The sequence below is a fragment of the Rattus norvegicus genome, chromosome 12 (assembly GCF_021556685.1).
Source record: "Rattus norvegicus strain SHRSP/BbbUtx chromosome 12, alternate assembly SHRSP_T2T, whole genome shotgun sequence".
Classification (NCBI taxonomy): Eukaryota; Metazoa; Chordata; class Mammalia; order Rodentia; family Muridae; genus Rattus; species Rattus norvegicus.
This window is the reverse complement of record NC_141545.1, coordinates 41,938,619-41,964,630: the sequence shown is the minus strand read 5'-3', so window position 1 is coordinate 41,964,630 and position 26,012 is coordinate 41,938,619. Positions and strand designations below refer to the sequence as shown.

The window sequence follows — 26,012 nt, the reverse complement described above, 5'->3', positions numbered from 1 at the left end:
TGTCAGCTAAGGGGCCTTGGAGAAGTTTATGCAGTAAGGTACGGTAGAGCATGCTGGCCCAGCGGAGCCAGCTGGTTAGGAACCCCTCCGGAGTTCGGATCTGTTCAGTGGCCTCTGAGTCCTTCTGATCCCTGACTGGACACTAAAATAGATGGGAGGGGCTGGAGAGGGAGCTCAGCGCTTGAGAGCGTGTGCTGCTCCCACGGAAGTCCTGAGCTTGGGTCCCAGCTGAGTCTGGCTCCCAACCACCACTCCGGGATCTAACTCCCTTCTGGCTTCCGTGGGCATCTGCACTCACAAGTACACACAAAGTCAAAAGTGAAATTAATCTCTGAGAGAAAAATGACCAAACATGAAATAAGCTGTAGGAAAGACACGCAGAGCACGTGACCGTCTTCTCAGACAGGTCACACCTGCTGTGTTGCTGTTTTTCCCTTGAATCTCTTAACACGCAAACACTTCAGGTTCAGCTAACGGCCTCCTCCCTCCCTCCCCACCTTCCTTGAACGTGGTGACCATTTGTCTCTTGGCTTTCTGTCTCTTTTAGCTAAGTGGGCACTTAGAAACCACAGACGGTGTTCCCTCACTTCTTGGTAAACCTACATAAATATCACATGTACTTCTTATCCTCCCGGAGCTGAATCTTTTCTCAGCACAATCCCCTGGATGTTTATTTAGGTTGACTCGAATGGAGCCAATCAGCGTATGTTTCCTGCTAGGTAGGATCCCAACACACCACCAAACGTGACTCATCACTCGGGACAAGCACCAGCAGTCGCCTCTGTGCCGAGACTGCCAAGCAATGGCGCCAGGCGTCCTGGAGGGGAATGGGCGGCTATGGCAGGCTCCCTTCGCCTGCTTTAATGGCTGTAGGTTTCCAATGCAGCAGTTTCAGACTCCTGCCTCCATCGGGACGCCCTCTACCATGTGGCAGCAGATAGAACTGTCTTGGAGCAAATGTTACTTCTAAGGGGAGCTTTTCCAACCCTGTCATGGCCTTCCCCACAGCTGAGAGCCCTTTAGACCGCTGCTGGCTGTCTCCTGCCTGCTCTTAGTCACGTTTGTGGACGCTCGTCAAGTGTCCAAGACTAAGGCCATGGGGCAGTGGTGTCCAGTGCCCACCTTCTAGCTACTCTTCCCCACCCAAGAGGGAGGGTTGTTCTAGAGTCCTAGGTAGAGGCTAGTTAAATGCATGAAGGACGGGCGAGGAAATTATCAAGTGGGGCGGGCCTGCAGGAGCTGCTAGAAGCAGGAAATGGTAAACTGTTCCCCAAGTGCCACAAGACAGAGTCCAGGGCAGCTATGGGAGGTCGGCTGGAACCCCAGTAGGATGGAAGGCACACCGATGAAGATGGGGGGCCCTAGACTTAGCACACACCCCAGGAAACCCCATCTACTCCCTGACCGCCTTCACTGGGCACAGTGTCAGCATCCAATGCTGATCCCATAGAAGTGGGACTACCTTAGTTCTACCTGATCTCAATAGTGTTTCCCCACCCCGCACAGTGCCTCATCCCTACAGGCATGGGACAACGTCTGTGGGCATTTTGGTGGTCACAACTTGGGGGAGGGGCTGCTAGTGATATTTAGTGAGCTGAAGGCAGGAATGAATGCTCCATCTCCTAAGGGATGATTCCCATTTGCAGCATGGCCGGGGACTCCTGGCTTGATCTTCTTCTGCACAAACTACCTCCCCCCCACCCCATGGTTGTGTCTACCTGAAGTCACCGTGCACCACCGTGGTCCTCTGTTGCTGGGGAAGGTGCAGTGGCAGCCACTGGATAAGCCGCTCCATGGCCGGGATGCTGCTGGTTTCCGCTGCTCGGTACTGCTTGGTCCAGGTTTGCACCTGTCGAGAAATATAGTCCCCTGAGGGAAAGAGGGTTAGGACACAGGATGCTATTCCAACAGCCGTAGATGCTTGGCAAGTTCGCCAGAACTGTGAAGACATCAGCAGCTCTGTGCCAGTGCTATGTGTCTGAACACGGTTTAGGGACAGGGACAATTCCCACGAGATGTTCCTGACAATGTGGCAGCCACCAGCTATTTTGCCTCAGCTGGCTCAGCATGGTCTAGGCATTCATTATTCCTCCACACTGAGCTTTAAGCCAGACGCTAATCCTCTCTGAAGGTCTGTGAGCTTTCTCACGAACAGCCTAGGGGCTCCTCTTGGTTCAGTGTAACAGCGTCAGGCTAAGAGCATGGGGTCCGACTACTCAGGTGGGATCCAGCTCTACCACATTCCATCTCTGTGGTGACAAGCAAGTGCCTAACTCCTCTGGGCCTTCCTTTTCTCCTCTTGAAAGGCTCCTCTCAGAGACGAAGGGAGGATAAAATCCATGAAATTGAGCTTGGCATGGTGGTGCACTCTTTTAACCCCGGTACTTGAGAGGCAGAGGCAGGCAGATTTCCGAGTTCAAAGCCAGCTTGGTTTATAGAGTGAGTTCTGGGACAGCCAAGGCTACATAGAAAAATTTTGCCTTAAAAATCCAAAATAAATAAATAGTATTAAAATTGAGGTGCATAAAGTTGGGTGGGAAGATCATTTGAGGAGAGTTCAAGGCCAGCTTAGCAATATAGTGACACCCCCTGACATAGCAAAAAGTTTTCCTTTTCTTATTTTCAAAGAGGCCAAGTGTAGCCAGCAGTGGGCACGCTTTTAATCCCAGCACTCAGGAGGCAGAGGCAGTCTCATCTCTGTCAGTTCAAGGCCAGCCTTGACTACAAAGTGAGTTCTAAGAAAGCTGGGACTACACAGAGAAACCTTGTCTGGGTGGGGATGGGGGGAAGGCCAAGTGTGGTGGCATACCTGTGACCCCAGCACTTGTGAAGTAGAAGCAGGGGGATCAGGAGTTCAAAGCCATCCTTAGCTAAGTTTGTTTGTTTGTTTTCTTTTTTTCGGAGCTGGGGACCGAAACCAGGGCCTTGTGCTTGCTAGGCAAGTGCTTTACCGCTGAGCTAAATCCCCAACCCCTGTTTGTTTGTTTTTTAAGACAGGGTTTCTGGGCTGGAGAGATGGCTCAGCGGTTAGGAGCACTGACTGCTCTTCCAGAGGTCCTGAGTTCAAATCCCAGCAACCACATGGTGGCTCACAACCATCTGTAATGAGATCTGGTTCCCTCTCCTGGTGTGTCTGAAGACAGCTACAGTGTACTTATAAATAAATAAATCTTTAAAAAAAAACTTTAAAAAAAAAAAAAAAGACAGGGTTTCTTGGCTATCCTGGAACTCTGTAGATCAGGCTGGCCTCAAACTCAGAGAACTGTCTGCTTCTGCCTCCTGAGTGCTGGGATCAAAGTTGTAAACCACTGCCGCCCAGCTCTGGTAAAATTAAAATAAATAAAAATAAATAAATAAATAAATAAATAAATAAATAAATAAATATAACTTGTTTTAAGAAGGAAGAGAAGAAGGGTGAGGTGGAGGAGGGAGTGTATGCTAAATACTACGATCAGCACTGGAAAGAAAGGAAGGATTAAGCAGTTTACTGACAAAAAGCACCCAGGAGAACGAGGCCTCAATTAAGTCGGTGATGTCCTTATCATGAAATGAGGATGAAAGGATGAAATGAGCAGTGGGTGAGCAGAACCAGTTATGGCTAGCCCGGACTTAGACCGTGGGCAGGGTTGTGTGCCAGCGACCCTAAACCTCCCAGACCCCAACAGTAGAGCATTGCTTTGTGAGAGGAACTGTCAGTGAAGGACGGGCTGCCCTGCCCACCTTGCTTCCCGAAGCCGTCCAGGCCCGTGGCCTGCAGGTCCACACTGTGAATTCTGCACAGGACTTGGTTCATGGCAGTATATATGGCTTCCCGCCGGCTGGGCTCCAAGCCTGGCAGGGAGGGGTCTTTGTAGATGATGCCCGGGCAGTACTCCATCAAGTAGAAGGGGGTGCCGATGATGCTGGCAGGGACACAGGTGGGGGTGAGCACCACGGGGGCTGTCAGCCACGGGAGCCCTCAGTTTCCTCTCCTTTGTGCAAAGAACTGAGGTGCCCAACACCCCTCTACACGCCCGGCTATGGGTGCAGACAGACAGCATGATCTCACTTCTCATTGGCCCATGTGCAGAAACCCTTGAAGAGGTTTAAATGTGATTATAAAACCAAATCACTGAGGGGGGAGTAGGTCTGGAGTCTAGAACCAGCTTGAAGTCTCACTTCTGCCCTTGACTGGCTGCGCATGCCCAGGAGACTTACTAAGAAGCCTGTCTGAAGTTTTCCGCCTTTCATTTGGCTGCGCATGCCCAGGAGACTTACTAACCTGTCTGAAGGTTTCCGCCTTTCATTTGGCTCTTGTGTGGATTACAGGCCTGTGTCATGTGAGACGAGTGTGTGTGTGAGCAAAGGTGAAGGCACACATGTCACGCAGCACAGGTGTGGGGGTCAGAGGGCAGCCTCCGGGGTCGCTTCACCTTCCACCTTGTCTGCTGGCCCTCAGGCTCCGGGGATTCTCTTGTCTCTCCCTCCCATCTTGCCGGGATGACAGAAACTCTCACTACCCCTCCAGCTTCTCTGTGGCATTTGAACTCAGGTCTCCATGCTTGTGCGGCAAGCGCTTTTAGGCACTGAGCCGCCTCTCCAGCCCCTGGTGTCTTTTTCCCTTTCGTTTTATTTCCTGTGTGTGGCTGTTTTGCCTGTGCTGTGTCTGCGCCAGTGGAAGGCAGACAGGGCGTGGAATAACCTGGAGCTGGAGTGGTAGGTGGTTCCCATTGCTTCCTTTCAAATGTAAAACTTAGGGGCTGGAGAGATGGCTCAGCGGTTAAGAGCACCCGACTGCTCTTCCAGAGGTTATGAGTTCAATTCCCAGCAACCACATGGTGGCTCACAACCATTTGTAAAGAGTTCCAATGCCCTCTTCTGGTGTATCTGAAGACAGCTACAGTGTACTTATATATAATAAATAAATCTTTAAAAAAAAAATTCAAAGCCAGTTTGGCCACAGAGTGAGTTCCAGGACATCCATAGCTACACAGAGAAGACCTGTCCCCCCAACCCCCTCCCGAATAAAGAAAAAGAAAATGACAAAAATACCAGGCATGGTGGCATATCACAGAACTCAGGCAGGCAGACCTCTGTGAGTTTGAGGCCAGCCTGGTCTACAAAGCAAGTTCCAGGACAGCCAGGGCTGGTTACAGAGAAACCTGGTGTTGAAAAACAAGAAACAAAAAGAAAAGTGGGGGAGAAGTAGAGTGGTGGGAGTGGAGGTGGTCGTCTCTCTGTGGCACCTCCTGCCTCTCCTGCCCAGGTGCTGGGATTACAGATGTGCCAGCCGCATCCAGCTAAGTGGAGATGCATTTGGAGTGCTAAGAAAGCTATTCTGGGAGTGGACATGCTGGGAGTGACAGGGTCTCGGGGCTCCTGGGGAGGACGCTGCAGGTGATTCTCTCATCTCTCAGGAATGGGCTCTTGAGTTAACAAATGAGCTTCTTTCTCCTGCAGCCTGAGGACCCAAAGACAAAACACACAGATCTTTACCTTGAGTCACTGCAAAGGTCAAGAACAGTGGGGACAGGGACTCCTGCATCCCCAAGGGCTTTCATGATCCTGCAAGGACAAATAAAAACTCATTACCGATAAGATTTTCTTCAAATTGCTTTTCTGATTTAAAACATGGTACATTATCTATCCGGGTGGGAAATGGTCCCGTTGGTGAAGTGTCTGAGACACTGACACAGACCTGGGCTTAGATCCCCCGAATCCATGTAGAAAGCTAAGTCTGGGGCTGGAGAGATGGCTCAGCGGTTAAGAGCACTGACTGCTCTTCCAGAGGACCTGAGTTCAATTCCCAGCAACCACACGGTGGCTCACAACCATCTGTAATGAGATCCGATGCCCTCTTCTGGTGTGTCTGAAGACAGCTACAGTGCACTCACTCATATACATTAAATAAATAAATCTAAAAAAAAAAAAAAAAAAAAAAGAAAGAAAGAAAGAAAGCTAAGTCTGGTAGCGAGCCAGCCATGGGGTGCGATCAGAGTGAAGACAAGCAGATTGCTGAACTCCCTGATGGGGCACACCTGTAACCCCAGCACTCAGGAGGCCGAGGCAGGTAGACCTCTGAGTTCCAGGCCAGCCTGGTCTACAGAGTGAGTTCCAGGACAGCCAGGGCTACACAGAGAGACCCTGTCTCAGGAAACGGCAGATGGCTCTGCTGCTCCGCGTGCACTGTCTGTTCTTGCAGAGGACTCCGGTTTGGTTCCCAGCACCCACATGGCAGCTCAGGACCATCTGAAACTCCAGTTCCAAGGCCTCCAACACCTTCTCCTGGCCTTTGGAGCATTGTGTGCAGCTAGTCCATAGACAGATGTTCAGGCAAGACGCCCGTATACATAAAAAAGCCATAAAGGCGGAGAGTGGAGGCCTCCACATACACGCACACCAAGGACACACGTGCACGAACCACACACATACATACACATAACACATGCAGTAAACTTAAATTAAGAATATGTTGGAGGCGGGCTGCATGTCATCGGGAGGAGGCTCGCCTCGCATACCCAGGCTCAGGCCTCCGTCCCCAGTGTGGCAGACAGAAGGAAGGAAAGGAGAGAGGGAGAAGGCGTGTGCCTGTGACCCAGCGGTGCAGTGGAAGGAGGAGAAAGAGCCTTCCGCAGAGAGACTCCAGCCTGGCTTCTAAGGGCTTTGCCCCTTCTATTTAAGAGATCTGGAACTAGAGTTCTGTTATGTGCATTTAGACTGTCCGGATGGCATAGAGCTGGAATCCTAGCTATGAGGGAAGCTGAGGCCAAAAGATCACAGATTCGGGCCTTCCCCTGAGCAAGCTGGAGAGGCCAGGGTTGAGAGAGTACGTGGTAAGATCATTTACAATCATCTCTTTTATTACTGTGGGCATGTGTATGCACCGAGTGGAGCACAAGTGTTACTGCACACAGGAGGAGGTCAGAGGACAGCTCTGGGGGGAGGGGACCCTTCCCTCTTTGTGTGGGTTTCAGGGAATGAGCTTAGGTCACTAGGCTTACATAGCAAGTGCCTTCGCCCACTGAGCCATCCTGCCCCCAGGGGGGAAAAAAAAAACAAAACTCTTTTTAAAGGGGCTGGAAGTTAACCCAGTCAGTACCGTGGCTGCTTCACAATCCTCGGCACCCAGAGTTCAATTCCCAGCACCACATAAAAGGTCCAGCACAGTGGTGCGTGCTGGTAATCCCAGAGTCAGGAGGTGGAGACAGGTAGATTCCTGGGACTGGTCAGTCAGCCTAGCCTAGCCAGAGAGCCAGATCCCAGGGTGGGATCATGTCAAAAATCAAATGGGAATCGAGGACCCATATCCAATGTTGACCTCTAACCTCCACATGGACACACACAAACATGCGTACACTCATGCACACCCTGCATAAAAATATATTTTAAAATAATGATGTAAAAAGAGTGGGGGTGACTTCCAATCCCACTCCACTGGAGAGGCTCAGGCGAGAGAATCAGGAGCTCATGGTTAGACTCCCTGAGACTGTCTCAAAAAGGGGAGGGGTGGGGGAGGAAGAAAAACTTGGGGACCTGGGAGGCTGAGGCAGGAGGATCATTCTGAGTCTAGGAATTAGAGAGCAGCCTGGGTAACAACTGGCAACACAGTGAGACTTCTTCATCAAGCCAAAACCAGAACACAAGCAGGTAACATGTTCTCCTCTGACGGAAATTACAGCTTTAAAAACGTGGCAGGGGCAGGTGAATCTCTATGAGTTCAAGGCCAGCCTGGTCTACACAGCCAGTCAGTGGGGGCTAAACTGTCTCAGAAAACAAACCGTGTTTGGGAGAGGCTGAAGAGATGGCTCAGTAGTTAAGAGCACTGGTTGCTTTTACAGAGGACCGGAAGCTAACTTCCCAGCACCCACAAGGTGGTTCACGACTATCTTTAACTCCAGTACTAGGGGAGTCAATACCTTCTAACTTCCATGGACATGTGATAAATGTACACTCATATATGCAGGCAAAACCTTAACACACACAAAAAGAATGTATACTGCTCCCAACACCCGCACGACAGTTCACAACAGCCTGTAACTCCAGACCAAAGGGACCAAACAACCAAACACTCTTTTGCCCTCCATGGTCACCCACACTCATGTGCATGTCATACACACACACACACACACACACACACACACACACACACACACACAGAAGCGTACACACATACACACACATAATTAAATACAAAATATTAAATCTTATTTTTTTAAAGACAGGAGGGATTTCAGGGCAGTCCTACGGAAGCTGACTTGACAGTTTAGTATGGTGCTTGTGTGTTGGGGACACCAGCTAGACAACCACCCACTGGCCCCCCAGAAACTTACCTGAACTCCCTTTCTATGGCATGGGCAGAGGGAAGGAGGGTGCCTGGCGGTTTCTTCCTCAGAACCAGCTGACGGTCAGCCAGCCTGATGTAGTATGTTGGGTTTGACTGTCCGTGATCGAACTGAAGGAGCTTCATGGGGCCTGCAAGTTTGACAAGATAGAGCACTCAGAAGGGAGTCAGTTCCACTGTGATCTGGACACATGGCTAGCCTTCTTCCCAGGGTGGTGTGCCTCTGGCATACATGATGCCCTCCTGAAAGACCCTGAGCAAGAGACAGCAGCCTCCCCGGGTACAACTGAGTCCAGGCGTATATCCTCAGACCCACATGTGGTCACAGCCTCAAAGGTCACTTAACACAATGATCACCTCCTCTCTCTGTTTGGTTGTGCATCTCCTTGCCAGCCCTGTGAACACAAGTACATGGGTTCTGTTTATCAGTCCTAACAGTCATGGCAGCACATGCGGCCCCATGGAATGTCCTAAGGCTGAGGTCAAATATGCCTGTGTATATCCTCGCCCATGCTCCACCAAACCATGCCCGGCACTGGTGTGATGACGGACAGGAGCTAGGCAGGGTCAAAGCTAGACACAAGACAGATTTTCCCAGCCTCTAGGCTGCATTCTGTGGCTCCTGGGAGAGGCAGACCTCATTAACCCTTAGTTAAATAGTAAGATGGGCTCCACTTGGCCAGAGAGTGAGAAAGCATGGGAGCTGGCCATTGGCTGGCCTGGTCGAGAGGGACCCTCAGCTCTGTGGGTGCACTGCCAAGAAACCTACGGCTAGGAAATAGCTCACTGTGGGACTGTAAATGAAGGTCTTCTAGAGGACCAAACTCGGGGAGGGACTGTCACCAGGGAAGATTTCAGATGCTCCAAGCCAGCTGTTTCAGAGGGTAGAGTATAGAGAACAAAGGGGTCTTGGAAGAGGAGTCCTTTACCACTTTTTAAATCCTGAATTTTCTTTTTCTGGTGCTGGGAACAGAAGAACCAGGGCTTTGCCCATGTTAGGCAAGTGTTATATACTGAGCTGGATTCCCAGTCTCTAAAGCCATGTAACAGGGGCTGAAGAGATGGCTCAGTGGTTAAGAGCACTGACTGTTCTTCTAGAGGTCCTGAGTTCAAATCCCAGCAACCACATGGTGGCTCACAACCATCTGTAATAGGATCTGATGTCCTCTTTCTGGTGTGTCTGAAGACAGTTACAGTGTTCTCACATACATAACATAAATAAATAATAATAAAAAAGTGTTTACAAGCAAATAAAACTGATTTGTCTTGTAACACATAGATAGTCCCGATCTGTCTCAAAACATGCTACTGTCTCCAAAAGTCTGAACTGCTCACTGCACATGCTGTCTCTCCAAGATCCCTCCTCCTCAGTGGCTATTCTTAGCAAAGGCTGCCCTCCCCAAAACTCTAAGATAGAGCACTGAGGTGAGGGGAGACTGTGCTCTAATGGATCTGTGTCAGCATCCGTCCACACACTACATTAGGGCCAGGAATGGGCAGCCGCACTGCCGTCCTACCAGTGTAGCGGGTCCCCAGCAAGCCCTTCAGGTAGGTCTCCAAGGCGTCTTGTGGAATCTCCATGGTCTTCCTCACAGGTCGAGTGTTGGGAACGCCCCCGTGCAATGGGAAACCCAGAAGATCTTCCAGTTCCTTCACTGCCGTCTCAGGATTGTCAACCTGGTTTCAGAGAGAAAGAAGAAAAAAATCCCAGCTTGTGCCCATAAGCCTGGCCCTCTCCCCGCCTGTGCCCATGAGGGTCACACCTGAGATTAGTGGCTCTCAACTTTCTCAGGCTGCAGCCATTTAACTGCAGTTCCTCCTGTTGTGGTGACCCCCAACCATGAAACTGTATTTGTTGCCACTTAGAGTTGTAGTTTTACGACTGTTATAAACATAATATAATATCTGATATGCAGGATGCCTGCTATACCGAGGGGTTGTGACCCATGGTTGAGAGAACCGCTTGCTGCTTTAGAGGAACCAGCCCAGAAGGCTGAGGTCAGTTCTCCGACCATGGCCAGTGGAGCTTCCCTCAGCTCAGAGGAAGCACAACGAGTTTCCTCTTCCATCCTGAGCCTCGCCTTCACGGAACAGTACCACAGACAGGTTGTCAAGAGGCCAGGATAGTGACACAGCCTACATTCTGGGAAGACGCAGACGGACAATCCAGAGTTCAAGGCCAATCTGGGATACATAGTCTCTATCTATAACAAATGGACAAACAAAAGAAGCCTATGCCATATTTCACAGAGGGCAGATGGCTGAGCTGGCTCTGTGGCCTGGGAGTGTAGCAGTAAGAACAGAGATGAACAACCCTGCCTTGGGACCCCCACTTCCCGAAGCTGCCTTGCTTCAAGGACCTAACGTGATCCACGTGGCCTGTAGCTCCTGGCCCCCCAGCTAGAAAAGGACTGCCCAGGCCGACCGTGACTTTCTCTCAGCCCACTTTCCCCACACCACCTTCTGCCCACACTGCAGCTATGAGCGGCTCCTTTCAGATTTCATAGTTAGTCAAAAGCAGGGGGCTGTTCCCAGACAGTCACCAGGGAAAGCTATGGGCGCAGCCAAGAAAAGATAGCGTGGACACGCTTGTGTTAACTGGTAAGGCGGTTCGGGAGACAGTGAGGATTACCTTAATGGTGCGAATGCCCAGGCTGGCAGCCACTTTGACATTTGGTCCCAGATCATCAAGAAAAATGGCCTGTGAGGGCTGCAGGTTCAGTCGCTGCAGGCACAGCTGGAATATCCTGGGATCTGGCTTACAGACGCCTTCCACGCAGGACTCCACCACCTGGGGAGAGAGGGAAGGTCTAAGGGCACAGCTCCTGCAAGCCACCAGCACAGGGTTTGAAAGAAAGACAGGTGTGGGGTTACTTCCTATAATTGGAAGCGTTGTGTAAAATGATGTTACCTTCTTAAAGTGAGGGATTACAAATTTTTGGGATAAACCCTAAGGGCCCACACTCAGTGTCACCCCCAAGGAAAGGAGCCGGGCACATCACAAACGCCCATCATGCTGTGGAAATGGTGGGTAGGACTCAGGTAGTCGGGCTCTGTGGCAAGCACCTTCACTCAGGGAGCCATCTCACAAGCAGCAGTGAGGTATTATGGGATGGCACTGCACTGGAATTAGTGGCGAGAGCCAGAATCCACACAAGATGTGGGAGCTATAGGTGAGGGTTTGAGTGTGGAGTGTAAAGGGGTCTCTGCTTCACCAAGACTCGGCCATAGGCACAGCTATGGTTTTTTGTTTTGTTTTGTTTTAAGATTTATTTATTATATGAGTACACAGTCGCTGCCTTCAGACACAGCAGATGAGGGCATCGGATCTCATTACAGATGGCTGTGAGCCACCATGTGGTTGCTGGGATTTGAACTCAGGACCTCTGGAAGAACAGTCAGTGCTCTTAACCACTGAGCCATCCCTCCAGCCCCCACAGCTATGGTTTTTTTTTTTGTTTAATTTTTTTTTTTTTCGGAGCTGGGGACCGAACCCAGGGCCTTGTGCTTCCTAGGCAAGCGCTCTACCACTGAGCTAAATCCCCAACCCCACAGCTATGGTTTTTAAAAATGACTTATTTATATATTTTACGTATATGAGTGCTCTTAATTTTAGATTTATTTATTTATTTTATGCATATGAGTACACTCTTCAGACACACCAGAAGAGGGCATCAGAGCCCATTACAGATGGTTGTGAGCCACCGTGTGGTTGCTGGGAATTGAACTTAAGGCCTCTGGAAGAGCAACCAGTGCTCTTAACTGCTAAGTCATTTCTCCAGCCTGAGTGTTCTGTCTTAATGCACTCCAGAAGAGAGAATCAGATTCCATTACAGAGGGTTTGAGCCACCACGTATGTGGTTGTGGGGACTGAACTCAGGACCTCTGAAGAACAGCTAATGCTGTTCATCTCTCCAGCCCTGAACACGATGACGTTTTAAGGACCTGTTTTGCTGGATGTGGTAGTGTGTGCCTTCAATTCCAGCATTTGGGAGGCAAAAGCAGGTGGACCCTTGTGAGTTCCAGGCCCTTCTGGTCTACAGAGCAAGTTCCACATTGCCAGGACTCTAAGACCCTGTTAAAACCAAACCAAACAAACAAACAAACAAAAAATAAACTCAACCAACCAAAAAAAAAAAAAACAAAAAACCCTAAACTAAAATAAGACCAGGCCTTTAATCCCAGCTCAGGAGAGACAGAAGCAGGTGGGTCTCTATGAGTTCAAGGTCAGCCTGGAGTACAGAGTGAGTTCCAGGACAGCCAGGGCTACACAGAGAGACCCTGACTTGAAGATAGATAGATAGATAGATAGATAGATAGATAGATAGACAGACAGACAGACAGACAGACATAGGCAGACAGATAGATAGTAAATAGATAGACAGATATAGGCAGATGGATAGATAGTAAATAGATAGACAGATTGATAGATTATAAAAAGACCAAAAATAAAAGACAATTTTCAACTTATTATACCTCAACCCAGTTCGGGCGGGTATGTGAATGAAAACCCACTTCCTGGAGACTCCTGGCAGGCAGCATTTAAAGTGAACTCAAAGCACCTCCAGCCCGTCCATCACTGTATACTTACCACATCAAACTGCTTCCGGTCCAGGGGCAAAAAGCTTTTCCCGTTGGAAAGCAGAAAATTGTTGGTCAGGACTGCAGTCTGCAGGCCCTCTGCTCGGATCTGAGAGACAGCCTGCGTCATCACCGGGAACTGCTTTGCCACGTGCTCACTAGTCAGCAGAGAGAAAAAGGAGCTCACGGGCACAGAGGTCTTTGCCTGTGAACAGGGCAATCGGTGTGGCGTTAGTGTGGTCCCTCGTGGCATGCAGGCGAAATCCATTCCCAGCATCCCGCCGCTGCCTGGATGTGCGAGCCCAGCACGGACCTGATGCCCATCACATTAGAGTCTGCACTAGTATTTTGAGAGGAGCTCTCAGTATACCGATCGGATGAGCCTGCAATTTCTGGGGCCAAGTGATCCTCCTGCCTCAGCCTCCATAGTAACCAGGACAACAGGTAAATATCACCTTCCCTGGGTATACGTACGGCGGCCTTTAAAAACTCATGTAGGAGCTGGGTTTTAGTTCCAACCCTGGGAAGTGAAGGAGGAGGGTCTGAAGAGGGTAGGTTAAACATTAAAGCTTGTTCACCAGGTGTTACGTATCAGGAGCAGCTGACAGCACGGCATGGGTTTGTGTTGTACCTTGCAATAGCTTCTTTATGAACTTTAGTTTCGGATCAACTTTAGGTTTTTAAAAAAGTATTATTTAAGTATTTTATTTTCTACGTGGTTTTTTCTTGCGTGCGCATGCGCATACACACACACACACACACACACACACACACACACACACACACACGCACCATGTGTTTGCCTGGCGCCCTCAGAGTCCAGAAGAGGGTGTTGGATCCCCAGAAGTGGAGTTACACATGGTTGTGACAATGTGGGCGATGGGAATTGAACCCGGGTCTTCTGTAGGAGCTGCAGGTGTTCTCAACTGCTGAGCTACGTCTCCAGCCCAATTTTTGCTTGTTTTTAAATCCCAATCTGTGGGGGTTTTGCAGATAGGTTTCAAAAGCTGCAAAGGCCAAGTCTTACAGGCCCAGGTAGGTTTTCTAACAGTTATACACAAATACAACAATACCAGGCCGTCTGCCTAGATAGGGTGTGCAGGTCAAGGGCTTCTCTTTGTTTTGGTTTTTGTGGTTTTGAGACAGGGTCTTACTCTGAAGTCCTGGCACTCACAGAGGTTACCTGCCCTTGCCTCCCCAGTGCCAAGACTGAAGGTGTCTACCACCTCAGCCACACTGTTTTATTTTGTTTAATCCTCTGACCTCAGCTTCTTTTTTTTTTTGGAGCAGCGCTCTACCACTGAGCTAAATCCCCACCCCAACCCCCATCTCAGCTTCTTAAGTGTTGGGAAGAGAGGGACGGATGAACCACCAGACCAGACCCAGACAATGGCTTCGGATACTCACAAAGAGGTGCAACCATCACCCTCAAACGAGAACTCACCGTTCTAAAGTGAAACCGGGAACGGTCTCCATTTCCATCCCCACTAGAAACCCACCATATGCTTCTTGAACCTGCAAACTCAAGCGACCTGGCATGTCACCTGCAGGACCTCAGGTCATCCTCTGTGACCCGCTGGCACAGTTTCAAGGCTTGCTGCTGTCTTTAGCATCTTAACAATTACATGTTTTTATGTACGAGGGTGGGGATGCACACCTTTAACCCCAGCATTCTGGAGGCAGAGGCAGGAGGATCTCTGTGAGTTCAAGGACAGCCTGGTTTACAGAGTGAGTTCCAGGACAGCCAAGGCTACCTTGTTTTTATAAATAAATTTATTTATTTATTGATTGATTGATTTAAGTGTGGGCGTGCCAGTGCATCTTACCCTTGTCAAGGTCAGAGGACAACTTTCAAGAGTCAGGCCCTACCTCCATCACTTAGATTCTGAAAGTGCACTTTAGGTCGGCAAGCACCTTAACGGGCTGAGCCATCTTGCTCACCCCACTGTAGACATTTTAAGCATATTAATTCGGCAGCACAAAAGATATTTTGCCACTATCCTCCCCCCCCCACCCCCGCCGTCCTCCCAGATAGCTTACGGCTGTGTTTTAGATTGTGCTTTAGTGGAGCTTTGAAGGTTACAGAAGTCACTGCACACTGCAAAGCTCTAATAGTGCACAATGCAGAGAAGATGGTGACCATTTATTTATTGATTTAATAAGCTTCGGCTCAAAACCATTAGGCTGACGGCTTGGCTTTCAGTGTCTGCTGTAGCTTACAGGAAAGAGTAATTTATTCATACGTGGACTCAATGCTGAATGCCAAGGCATGGAAGGAAGAACTTAAAAACAAAGGCAGGCGGGGTTGGGGATTTAGCTCAGTGGTAGAGCGCTTGCCTAGCAAGCGCAAGGCCCTGGGTTCGGTCCCCAGCTCTGAAAAAAGAAAAAAAAAAAAAAAAAAAAAAAGGCAGGCTACTAGGTTTTCATTTTAGTTCATTTAAATCAATGTTCTGGCTGAATGGGAGCGCACTGGAGGCCAAGAGAAAACTGTGAGAATGCTAGACATGCGGCTCATGGCTGGAACCCAAGCACCAGCCATGGAGGTGGAGGCAGGAGGATCAAGCTCACCTTGGGTTACAGGGTGAGTTCAAGGCTGCTGTGGGCTGCATACCTGTCTCAACACCCCTCCCCTGAGAAAAGAGACAGGGAAGAAATGAGGAGAGAAATGTTCGTCACTCACGATTTCAGAGCACAGCCTCCCGAACTCTTCCAAGAAGCGCTCCATTGTCATCTCTCCTTTCATAAACCTCATCCAGGGCCCACTGTCGCCACCTCTGATCAAAGCCTTCATTATAGTTCCAGGAGGGACATGATTCTGCACCTCCCATCCTGTAAGGCACAACACACAAAGGATAAGGAACGACACCACAGGGCTGGGGTTTGGGGAGCTTGGAGTGACCGTCCCAGGTCCTGTGGCATTATTGTGGTGGCTGTGTGTGGAAAGACGGACGGACACAGACAGGGAGCACGGCTACTGAGGATCCAGTCTCACCCTCACTTGAGTTGCCTGCAGAGGCCAGGAGAGGACATCAGATCCTCTGAAGCTGGAGTTACAGGCAGCTCTGAGCCATGGGGCAGAGAACCAAACTCAGGTCCTCTGCAGGAGCAGACGGCACTTAAGCACCAGCCATCACTCTAGCCCGCATCTTCTGTTTTGAAGCACTTTTTCTGACACTTGGGTCTTGAGACTATGTGGCAATATGAAAAGGTATAGAGAGAGAAGCAGTGGAGTTCTTCAGAACGACCGCCGTCAAGGCAGCATACACACGCAGAGAATGGCAAGGCCTTAAAAGCAGGGCTTCCTTAGCCTCCAAGTGCTCTGAAGGGCACAGCCTTTCTGCTCATGCCCGAGTTGGCACGCACGGAAAGAAACTGGCACCCTTGTGGAAACAAGGACGGCCTCCGTGGAAAGCAGTTTGGCAGTTTCTCTCAAAAATCTTCAATGTATGTTTGATGTCCTAATTTCACTTCCAGGAATTTCTTCCAGACACATTTACCAAGGAAGGGAAGGTTACGGACTGGCTGTGCGGGTAGAACTGCTTGTGGAAAAGACGTTTTGAAATCTGTATAGATAAAGGGCTTCTTGTATCAGTGATGATTACAGCTCAGGGGCCCCATCAGTCTCTGGGTTTTTGGGTTTTGTTTCTTCAGCGCTGGGAATGACCACAAGGCAAGCACCCTACAGGAAGTACACCCTAACCTCCTACCTGTTAAGTCTGGAACGCAACCACGCCTAATAGTCTCACAACAATGACCAAGGTGACTAATGCAGAAACCTGTTTGTGGCAGAGATGGCACAGCTCATAAAACTGACATGGTCCTCAAAGGAAAAGCGTGCAAAAGCGTGCTAGCCCCAGAGTAAGCCTACGCCTACGGACATGAAAGTGTAGGAGAGGACAGGAGGTGGGGGTGGGCAGGTGGAGCGGCAGAGGGGAGAGCTCCAGCAGAGTGTGGGCTTGGTGCACACAAGGCCTGCCTAGTCGATCCTATCACCATGAAAAAGGAAAGTTGCCAGAGTCATCTGCCAGGTAAGATGAAAAAGACAGAGAGCAGTCTGGATAGAATGTCCACACACTCACACGCACACACACTCACACGCGCACACGCGCACAGGTGCATAGGCATACAGGCGCATAGGCACACACGCATACACATACAAAGGCAGGATGACGAGCTCTGTTGTCATCCTTAGGAATGCCATCCATCCCTTTTTTTTTTTAAAGATTTATTTATTTATTATATATAAGTACACTGTAGCTGTTCAGACACACCAGAAGAGGGCATCAGATCTCATTACAGATGGTTGTGAGCCACCATGTGGTTGCTGGGATTTGAACTCAGGACCTTTGGAAGAGCAGTCAGTGCTCTTAACCGCTGAGCCATCTCTCCAGCCCCACCATCCATCCCTTTTAAGACAGGAGCTCACTCACTCATCTAACTGGCTGGCCATCCAAGTCCAGGGATCCATGGGCCTCCCCCTAACCAATGCTGGGCTGAGCAGCACAGGTCCGGTGCTCAGCATTTTGACATGGACCCTGAGACAAGCACAGCTCCTCGAGCTGCTGAGACAAGCACTCCCCCTACTGAGCTCTCTCCCAGCCATGCATCCATCCACAATCTTTCAGCCCTGAGTAGTCCAAGAGGTTGGCACACCTGGACCTGGAACCCAGGCTCACCTGGACCACGCTGCGTAGCCCAGGCTGCCTTCAAACTCTTAGTGATCCCCCTGCCTCAGATTCCCATGTATTAGAATTACAGGTTTGGGAGCTAGAGAGATGGCTGTGTGGTTAAGAGCACTGACTGCTCTTCCAGAGGTCCTGAGTTCAAATCCCAGCAACCACATGGTGGCTCACAACCATCTGTCATGGGACCTGATGCTCTCTTCTGGTGTGTCTGAAGACATTGTACTCATATACATAAAATAAATGGTCTTTGGGGGAAAAAAAAGAATTACAGATTTGAACCACCCCATCTGTCTAGAAAGGAATTTCTCAACTAAGACTCAAAAGTCTAAAACTATAAAGGAAGAAACAGCTGGCTCTGACGGTACTTTAAAAATGCAAATTTTGGTATAGATTCCTTTCTCAAAAGAAAAGATAAAGAACCATCAAAAATATTATAAATAAAACCACAGGATGGGGGCTGGAGGGATGGCTTGGTAGTTAAGAGTGTTTATTGCTCTTGAACGGACCCAACTTCGGCTTCCGTAGGCACCTGCACACCATAGACTCAGGCAGACGCACACAAATGCACATAAATCAACATAATGAATAAATCTCCCAACCATCATAGATACTTAATATAAAAAAGGCTGTCGCTGCAGTTCAGCAGGAAACATGAGGACTCACAGAAAAAGGAATCTGAGTGACCTACAGACATATAGAAAGAGGCAACCAGAGAGCACGAAACATCAAAACCAGGCAGTGCCGTGCATGGTGGCACACACATAGGCCACTTAGCAGGACTCAGTGGACTGCGCCCCCAGCCACAGCCCTACCTGGGATTTGCTTCTCTTTTCACATGTTTTACATGAGTTAGGTAATTTCTAAGTTAGAGTTTCTATTCCCGCACAAACATCACGACCAAGAAGCAAGTTGGGGAGGAAAGGGTTTATTCAGCTCACACTTCCACATTGCTGTTCATCACCAAAGGAAGTCAGGACTGGAACTCAAGCAGGGCAGGAATCAGGAGCTGATGCAGAAGCCATGGAGGGATGTTACTTACTAGCTTGCTTCCCCTGGCTTGCTCAGCCTGCTCTCTCTTTTTTTTTTTTTTTTTGTTCTTTTTTTTGGAGCTGGGGACCGAACCCAGGGCCTTGCGCTTCCTAGGTAAGCGCTCTACCACTGAGCTAAATCCCCAGCCCCCTCAGCCTGCTCTCTTATAGATCACAGGACCACCAGCCCAGGAATGGCATCACCCACAAGGGGCTGGACCCTCCCACCTTGATCACTAGTTGAGAAAATGCCTTAGAGCTGGGTCTCAAGGGAGGCTCCTTTCTCTTTGATAATTCTAGCTTGTGTCAAGTTGCCACACAAAACTAGCCAGTACATAAGGCTTAGAAATGATAAACTAGGGTTAGTTGATTTTTTTTGTTTTGTTTTGTTTTTGGTTTTTTGTTTTGTTTTTTTGGTTGATTCAAGCTAGGGTCATCTGAGAAGGGAGGACCTCACTTGAGGAAATTCCTCCCTTTGTCAGACTGTTGTGTAGGCAAGTCTGTGGGGCATTTATTTCTCAACCAGCGATGAATGGGGAGGGCCTGGTCTGTATGAGTTGTGCCATTCCTGGGGTAGTCAGTCCTGGGCTATAGAAAAAAGCAGGGTGGGCAAGCCATGGGGAGGAAGCAAGACAACAAGCAACAGTCCTCCATGGCTTCTGCTTCTGTTCCTGCCCCCAGGTTCCTGCCTTGAGATCCTGCCCTGAGTTCCCTCCATGATAGACTCTAGTTCCACTAGACTCTAGTGGAACTCAAATAAAGACAACTCTTTCTTCCCAAGTTGCCCATCAGCATGGCATCCATCATAGCAGCAGAAAGGGGCAAGTGAGGACTTCTTTCCTTGCACTCGAACCCAGGTATGTGGTATACAGCTCCTTCCCGTCTCCTCTCTACTTCCCCACTGTCTTCTTCCAATGCTGAGAATGGACCCAGGGTCTTGTAGGTACTAGGCAAGCCCCTCTACCACTGACCCACACGTGTGTACAGCCCACGTACTGTACTCCCAGGGCCTAGTCGGCCGGCCTGTGCCAGAGCTAGCTGCTGTCACTTTTTATATGGCCTGGGAGCCAGAATGGCTTTACCTTCTGAAGAAGTTGAAAAACTAACCCAACAAAACATATCTCGTGACGCTTGAGGACCCCCATTGGCGCCTGGGAGACTGCAAGCCATGCCTCTGTCTACCGCCATCCCTGGCCGCTCTGACTCTGTCCGGGCAGCATTCCAGTGTGCGCAGCAGAGACCTTATGCCCCTCAGTGCCTAAGTTCCTTACCCTCTGCCTCTTCCTTGGAAATGTTCCCCAATCCCTGACTTAAGCTGTGAGCTCACAGTGAAGTCATTTCGTGTATGGCAGAAACCCCCGGAACGTGCATGGCCTTGAGCGCTGGCTCTGGGGAGTGCTGAGACAGCAGACAGTGTCTGTTTTGCAGCTGCCATGGTTGAGGACTTTGTGTTTGCACTTCTTCTCTGGTGATTGCTTGTTTAGTCATTTTTTTTTTCCTTTTTTTTTTTTTCTGGAGCTGGGGACAGAACCCAGGGCCTTGTGCTTGCTAGGCAAGTGCTCTACCACTGAGCTAAATCCCCAACCCTGTTTAGTCATTTTTTAAGGTAGGAAAGATTTACTCGGACTCTGTTTCAGAGGCTTTAGTTCACTGGCATAGCAGAACGAGACAGCTCAGACCGTGACCCCCGCCAGGTGGAAGGCAAAGTCCCTTCTGCTACTATTTATTTACAGATGACGTTTCATCTAGCTCAAGCTATCCCTGAACTTGCTGTTTAGCTGAGGATGGCCCTGCATACCTGATCCTCCTGCTTCAACCAACCCAGTGCCAAACCTGGCTTGTGAGGTGCTAAGGACTGAACCCAGGGCTTAGTGCATGCTATGAACTAACCAATCTACTGTATTTTCCTTTTCTTTCTTTCTTTTTTTTCTTTTTCTCTTTTTCCTTTTTTTTTCTGGAGCTGGGGACAGAACCCAGGGCCTTGTGCTTGCTAGGCAAGCGCTCTACCACTGAGCTAAATCCCCAACCCCCTACTGTATTTTCCAAAAGTCATTTCATTTCACTCTCCCTCAAATCTCCAGGAAGGAGGGTCTGTTATTAGTCCTAATTTACTGTCAAGCAACCATGACTCAGAGCCGCTGAATAATTTGCCTCAAACACTGCCGTTAAATAGAATCTGACCCTAGGGCCTACCTGTCTCTACTTCCCCACTCCCGCTTAGCCCCTAATAGAAAGAGTAAGGCTCTCACCCGCAGCCACTGTCCCTGGAGAAGGCATGAGGACTCCGCCCATGTCAAAAATGACGGCTCTGTAGCTTCGGCCTCTGGAATATGTCCAGCGTGGGATTCCCTGATGCCTGCTCAGAGGATGTTTCGGGGCTGTGGTCCTCCATGCCCAGTGGATAGAGGAAGGCTGAAAAAGCCTCCTTATGCACATGGTGAGACAGAGGCTGTGTGGGAAGAAGATTTAGGGCAGCTTGAACCTTAGCTTCCATCCAGCATTAGGGTAAGAAAGGGTCAGGGTATCCCTGAGTTTGGTGCCACCCATGCTCCCAGCTGATGCCCCATGAACCTCAAACCCCACCCACAGCTGGCCTCAATGACTGTCCACCGAGGGGCCTTCAGCCCTCAACTGCTATAACCATGGAAACAGGGTTTTGAGCCCTGACTTTCCTGAATCCCAACCCAGCTGCCTCGGCCCTGTCTGCACTTCCTCCTGAGAACCCTGTCTCCCCCCCTTCTTCTCTCACTGCAGACTTCTCTTCAGGGACCCTGATGGTTCTCTGCCTCTTCTTTCCACCCTCCTCCCTCATCAGCCAGAGGAATCCTTCAAAGCTGCAGATGAGACCACATCTTAACCCCATTTTATTCCATGTTGTTTTTTTGTTTTGTTTTGTTTTTTTGTTTTTAGCTTTGGCTGTCTTTTTTTTTTTTTTTTTCTTTTCTTTTCTTTTTTTCAGAGCTGGGGACCGAACCCAGGGCCTTGTGCTTGCTAGGCAAGCGCTCTACCACTGAGCTAAACCCCCAACCCCTAGCTTTGGCTGTCTTAGAACATGCTCTACAGAGCCTCAGATGGACGCAGAGATCAGCCTGCCTCAGCCTCCGGAACGCTAGGATTAAAGTCCTGCACCAGCAGCCTGCCTTAATCCCATTTAAAACCTTCACTGGAAACAGTGTGTAGTAGTCCAACTACAGGAGATACTAAGGCAGAACTGCTAAGTTGCGGGCTAGCCTGGGCAACTTATAGGACCTATGTGTTAGTCACTTTTTTCATTGCTGTAACAACCCGCTCTCTGATGGAGCGGCACAAGGGAAGGTCACAGTTTCAGAGAGCTTAACTCATGGCTGTGCAGCTTGGCCAGAACATCACCACAGAAGAGATTTATACTTCATGGCCAAGCAGGAAGCAGACAGAGAGGACAGAGGAAATCGCCAGGGGAAGACACCAGGACATACAACACCAGTGACTTGCTTCCTCAGGCTGGGTCCCACCTCTCAGGATTCACCAGCTTCTACGAATCCTTCTACGAATCTCGTTACGAATCCTACCGTGGGATCAATCCACTGACTGGGTCCAGAGCCCTCAGAGGTAAACTGTCTCCAGACACAGTCGCTAGACCACCAAGGGCCTGGTTTCCTAACTGTGGAGGTCTTTTTTTTTTAAGATTTATTTATTTATTTTATGTACAGCATTCTGCCTGCATATGTGACTGCAGAAGAGGGCACCAGATCTCATTACAGATGGTTGTGAGCCACCATGTGGTTGCTGGGAATTGAACTCAGGACCTCTGGAAGAGCAGTCAGTGCTCTTAACCACTGAGCCATCTCTCCAGCCCTGTGGAGGCCTTCTTAGTCAACTATGAGAAATTAGGCTTTTGTGCCCTTCTTCTTTTTTTTTTTTCTGCTTCTTTTTTTCCGGAGCTGGGGACTGAACCCAGGGCCTTGCGCTTCCTAGGCAAGCGCTCTACCACTGAGCTAAATCCCCAACCCCCGAGAAATTAGGCTTTTATTGGGTCTTGGAGGTCCACACCTATAATCTCAGCACCAGGGAGACAGAGGCAGGGGATCTGTGTCTCCAGGTCAGGCAGGATTATATAATGAGACCCTCAGACACACAAACGAGCCCTGAATAGACACAAAAACTCACAGGCAAACAAAACCAAGCCCTAAGAAGGGAACCTTTCTTCTTCTTTCTTCTCTTTTATTCTTGAGATGGGTGTTGCTCTGCTGCCCAAGCTGGTTCTGGCAATCCTCCTGCCTCAGTCTCCCTACTTGGCTGGTAAGGCTGGAGCATGTGGACCACTGTTGCCAGCTAACGGAAGACTGAATGGTAAATCTTTTTTTTTTTTTTTTTAATTATTCCTTTTTTCGGAGCTGGGGACCGAACCCAGGGCCTTGCGCTTGCTAGGCAAGTGCTCTACCACTGAGCTAAATCCCCAACCCCGGAATGGTAAATCTTGAAAATGGTGTGATATACTTATTTACTCAAATTTGGCTGAATTTGGTAGTTAAAAAAAACAAAACAAACGTCCCAAACCACCAAACTTCAAGGCTGATTTTAATTTTACTCCTTTCTATGCCAAGGCCAAAGTCTATGAGGGACAACAAACCCATGTGGAGGCAGAGAGAGATTACGGGCTCTGTCACCACTTCTGGGTTGTGTATCCCTGGGGAATCTGACTCTGGCCTTTGTGCACACTAGGCAAGCACTCTGTCTCCCTTCTCTCCAGGCCTTGGCACCTGCTCTGTCAGCAGCCCAGAGCCTTCTCCCCTGCCCCATCCGGCTGGTGAATTTCCACTCACGTTTACACCTCAGCTTTGCCTTCTTCTCCGTAGATTTTCTTTTCTTTCCCCAAGCTGACGGTGGCAGGTTTGTGGCGGGCTCCCACCCCCAGTGTCCCTTGTCCATGCCTGTAGTGGAATATTGACCCTCTACACGCTGACTGTTCTATTTGTTCCTATTTTAAGCCCCACAAGGCAAGGACTGAGCCGTCTTTTAGACAGCCATCTCCTGGGGCTCGGTGTTAGAGTCAGAGCAGTTCTTCAGGCTAAATGACCTGAGGGACGAATAAACTGGATGGATCAGAAAATAGTATGGACTCACAAGGATACACGACTCTATCCCTAGCACAAGAGAGACAGAGACAGGGCAGCCTTGAATGCCAGGCTAGCCCATGCTAGCCTGGGCTAAGCGGCAAGAAAAGGAAGAGAGGGATGCAGGGAGGGAAGAGCAAGGGACACATCTGAGTGACCGACAGCCTCGAAGAGCTATGACAGCTTGCCCATTAATGGTTACCAATGCTTGTTTTCTGGAACTGGCATCTTCCCTACCACAAAGCGTCTTTGTTTCCTCCTCGTCAATCGGAATGAGGTTAGACTAATGTGGACTTCCTGCTTTGATCATACTTCATAAACATCCACATGGTGTATATATTTATATTACAGGGCTGGTGTAGTAAGGCATAACTGATCTGGATTGACCGGTTTCTAAAAATGACTCTGCTACCTACTGAGAGTGAGGTCCTGGGTACATTACCCTCTCTGAGCCTCAGTTTTCCCCTCTGTAAAATGGGGACAATTACAGTACCTATTGCAAGGGGTGTGTGTGTGTGCGTGCCATTGCCTAAGGTAAAAAAATGTGGAGCTATTAAGTTAGTATGTGGCACACCATTTAAGGTTATCTAACACTTGACTTGGGAGTGTGCCTCATGAGCGTGACCTGTGCTTAGCATGCTGAAGGCCCTAGGTCAACGTGAGCACCACAGACACATCTGACACACAGTCAGATGATCTACACCGGGCGACTTTTATGCACTTTCATTTGTTTTTGGTTTTTTTTGTTTTTTGTTTTTTGTTTTTCTGGAGCTGGGGACCGAACCCAGGGCCCAAGCGCTCTACCACTGAGCTAAATCCCCAACCCCTATGCACTTTCATATAAGCCCATTATTCTCGTGTGTGTGTGTGTGTGTGTGTGTGTGTGTGTGTGTGTGTGTGTGTGTGGTGATTTGGGCCACAGGAGGGACATTTAGTGATATCTGGGCACAGTTTTTGGTGGTTACCACTAGGTGAGAGTACTCCTGACAGCTATGGTGCACATACATTCACCCCGAAAGGGTTATTAGGACGTGAAGTGTGAGAAGTTGGGAAACCCTGGCATTAAAAGGGTATGAGACATATTACATAGGAAAAAGCATAAGCACCTCTATGTATCGTGTGTTCCTATTACAGGTGCGATTTGTACACGGCCTCTCCCACACCTCTTACACTGTGGCATGTATAGCATGTCATTTTTTTCCATATATGCACTGATTTTACCTGTATTTTTCTCTTTCTTTCTTTCTTTCTCTCTTTCCTTCTTTCTTTCTTTCTTTCTTTTTTCCTGTGTGTGTGTGTGTGTACTAGACACTGAACCCAGAACCTATACCCCAAGCATTCTACCACCGAAGTACATTCCTCAGTGTGCTCTATCCTGCCATCTTGTGAAGCACAAAGCCTTCAGCAGAATCCTGTAACCCTAGCCCTGGTGAGGTGGAAGAGGCAGGAGGGTCAGAAGTTCAAGGACATCTGTTTCCAATATAGAGAGAACTCAAAACCTCAAAACAACTAGACCATGGCCAGACAGTGGTGGGGCAGAACTGTATCCCACAACTCCGGAGGCAGAGGCAGGCAGATCCCTGAGTTTGAGGCCAGCCCGGTCTACAGAATGCATTCCAGGACGTGGAATTCATGGAGAAACTGACTCAAAAACAAAACAAATAAAAACCAAAAACAAAACTAAACAACAAAACCAAATTTAACCATGATCTATATATCCCTGTCTCCTAAATGCGTTTCATTTCACACACCCGTGTGGTTATGCCGCGACTAGGTCAGGATCAACTAGCTCAGGATCGCACGAGTGCCAAAGGTTGTCCTGTCTGGGTCTGTTTTCTGTGTTTGCAAAAGCATCATCCCACACAGCCCCGCAGTGTCCGGCTCTCAGAAAAACATTGATGAAGACACTGTGTTCCTAACCAGCCCATAGCCATACCTGCATAAAGTTACAAACCCTGAGGTCGAAGACCCAGGAACCCTCAGAGTCTCCTCGAACCCTCAGAGTCTCGGTGAACCCTGTGGGAAAACTAGGCGGGACAAACGAAGAGAGGGGTCAAGCGCAAAAAAAAAAAAAAAAAAACCAAGCCAGAACGCTCTGCACGGACTGCGCACGCTCCTCGGACAATACTGTGTCCAGACGGTCAGCCAAGGTTCAGAAGCGGCTACCAACGGCGCATGCGCGCCCTGGGCCTCGCCCCTTCCCGCCCGCGCGTGCGCGTGCGCGTGCGCGACCCTGCGGGTCAGAGACGGCGGCCGAGAGGCGGAAGTGGAGGTTGTTGTGGCTCGGCCGGCTGCGCGAGAGGGG

The 26,012-nt window shown here is 49.4% G+C and overlaps 1 protein-coding gene across 3 annotated transcripts in view; it reads right to left on the bottom strand.

Moving 5' to 3' along the window:
- The window catches only part of Acad10 (acyl-CoA dehydrogenase family, member 10), a 42,482-nt gene extending 16,615 nt beyond the window's left edge, over nt 1-25,867 (bottom strand). The window contains exons 1-10 of one of the 3 annotated variants that reach the window (XM_087578461.1): nt 25,644-25,867; nt 20,864-21,063; nt 15,582-15,730; nt 12,912-13,106; nt 10,953-11,111; nt 9,838-9,997; nt 8,310-8,451; nt 5,476-5,544; nt 3,721-3,902; nt 1,719-1,869 (exon numbers count right to left, since the gene is read on the bottom strand). In XM_087578461.1, coding sequence (XP_087434587.1) covers nt 1,719-1,869; nt 3,721-3,902; nt 5,476-5,544; nt 8,310-8,451; nt 9,838-9,997; nt 10,953-11,111; nt 12,912-13,106; nt 15,582-15,730; nt 20,864-21,050 — 1,394 coding nt within the window. In that variant the 5' untranslated portion in view covers nt 21,051-21,063; nt 25,644-25,867. Of the gene's footprint in view, nt 1-1,718; nt 1,870-3,720; nt 3,903-5,475; nt 5,545-8,309; nt 8,452-9,837; nt 9,998-10,952; nt 11,112-12,911; nt 13,107-15,581; nt 15,731-15,893; nt 16,273-20,863; nt 21,064-25,643 lie in introns of those variants that run through there. The other 2 variants (NM_001398790.1, XM_087578462.1) reach the window with 2 other exon arrangements.
- Between the last annotated feature and the right edge of the window lie 145 nt (nt 25,868-26,012).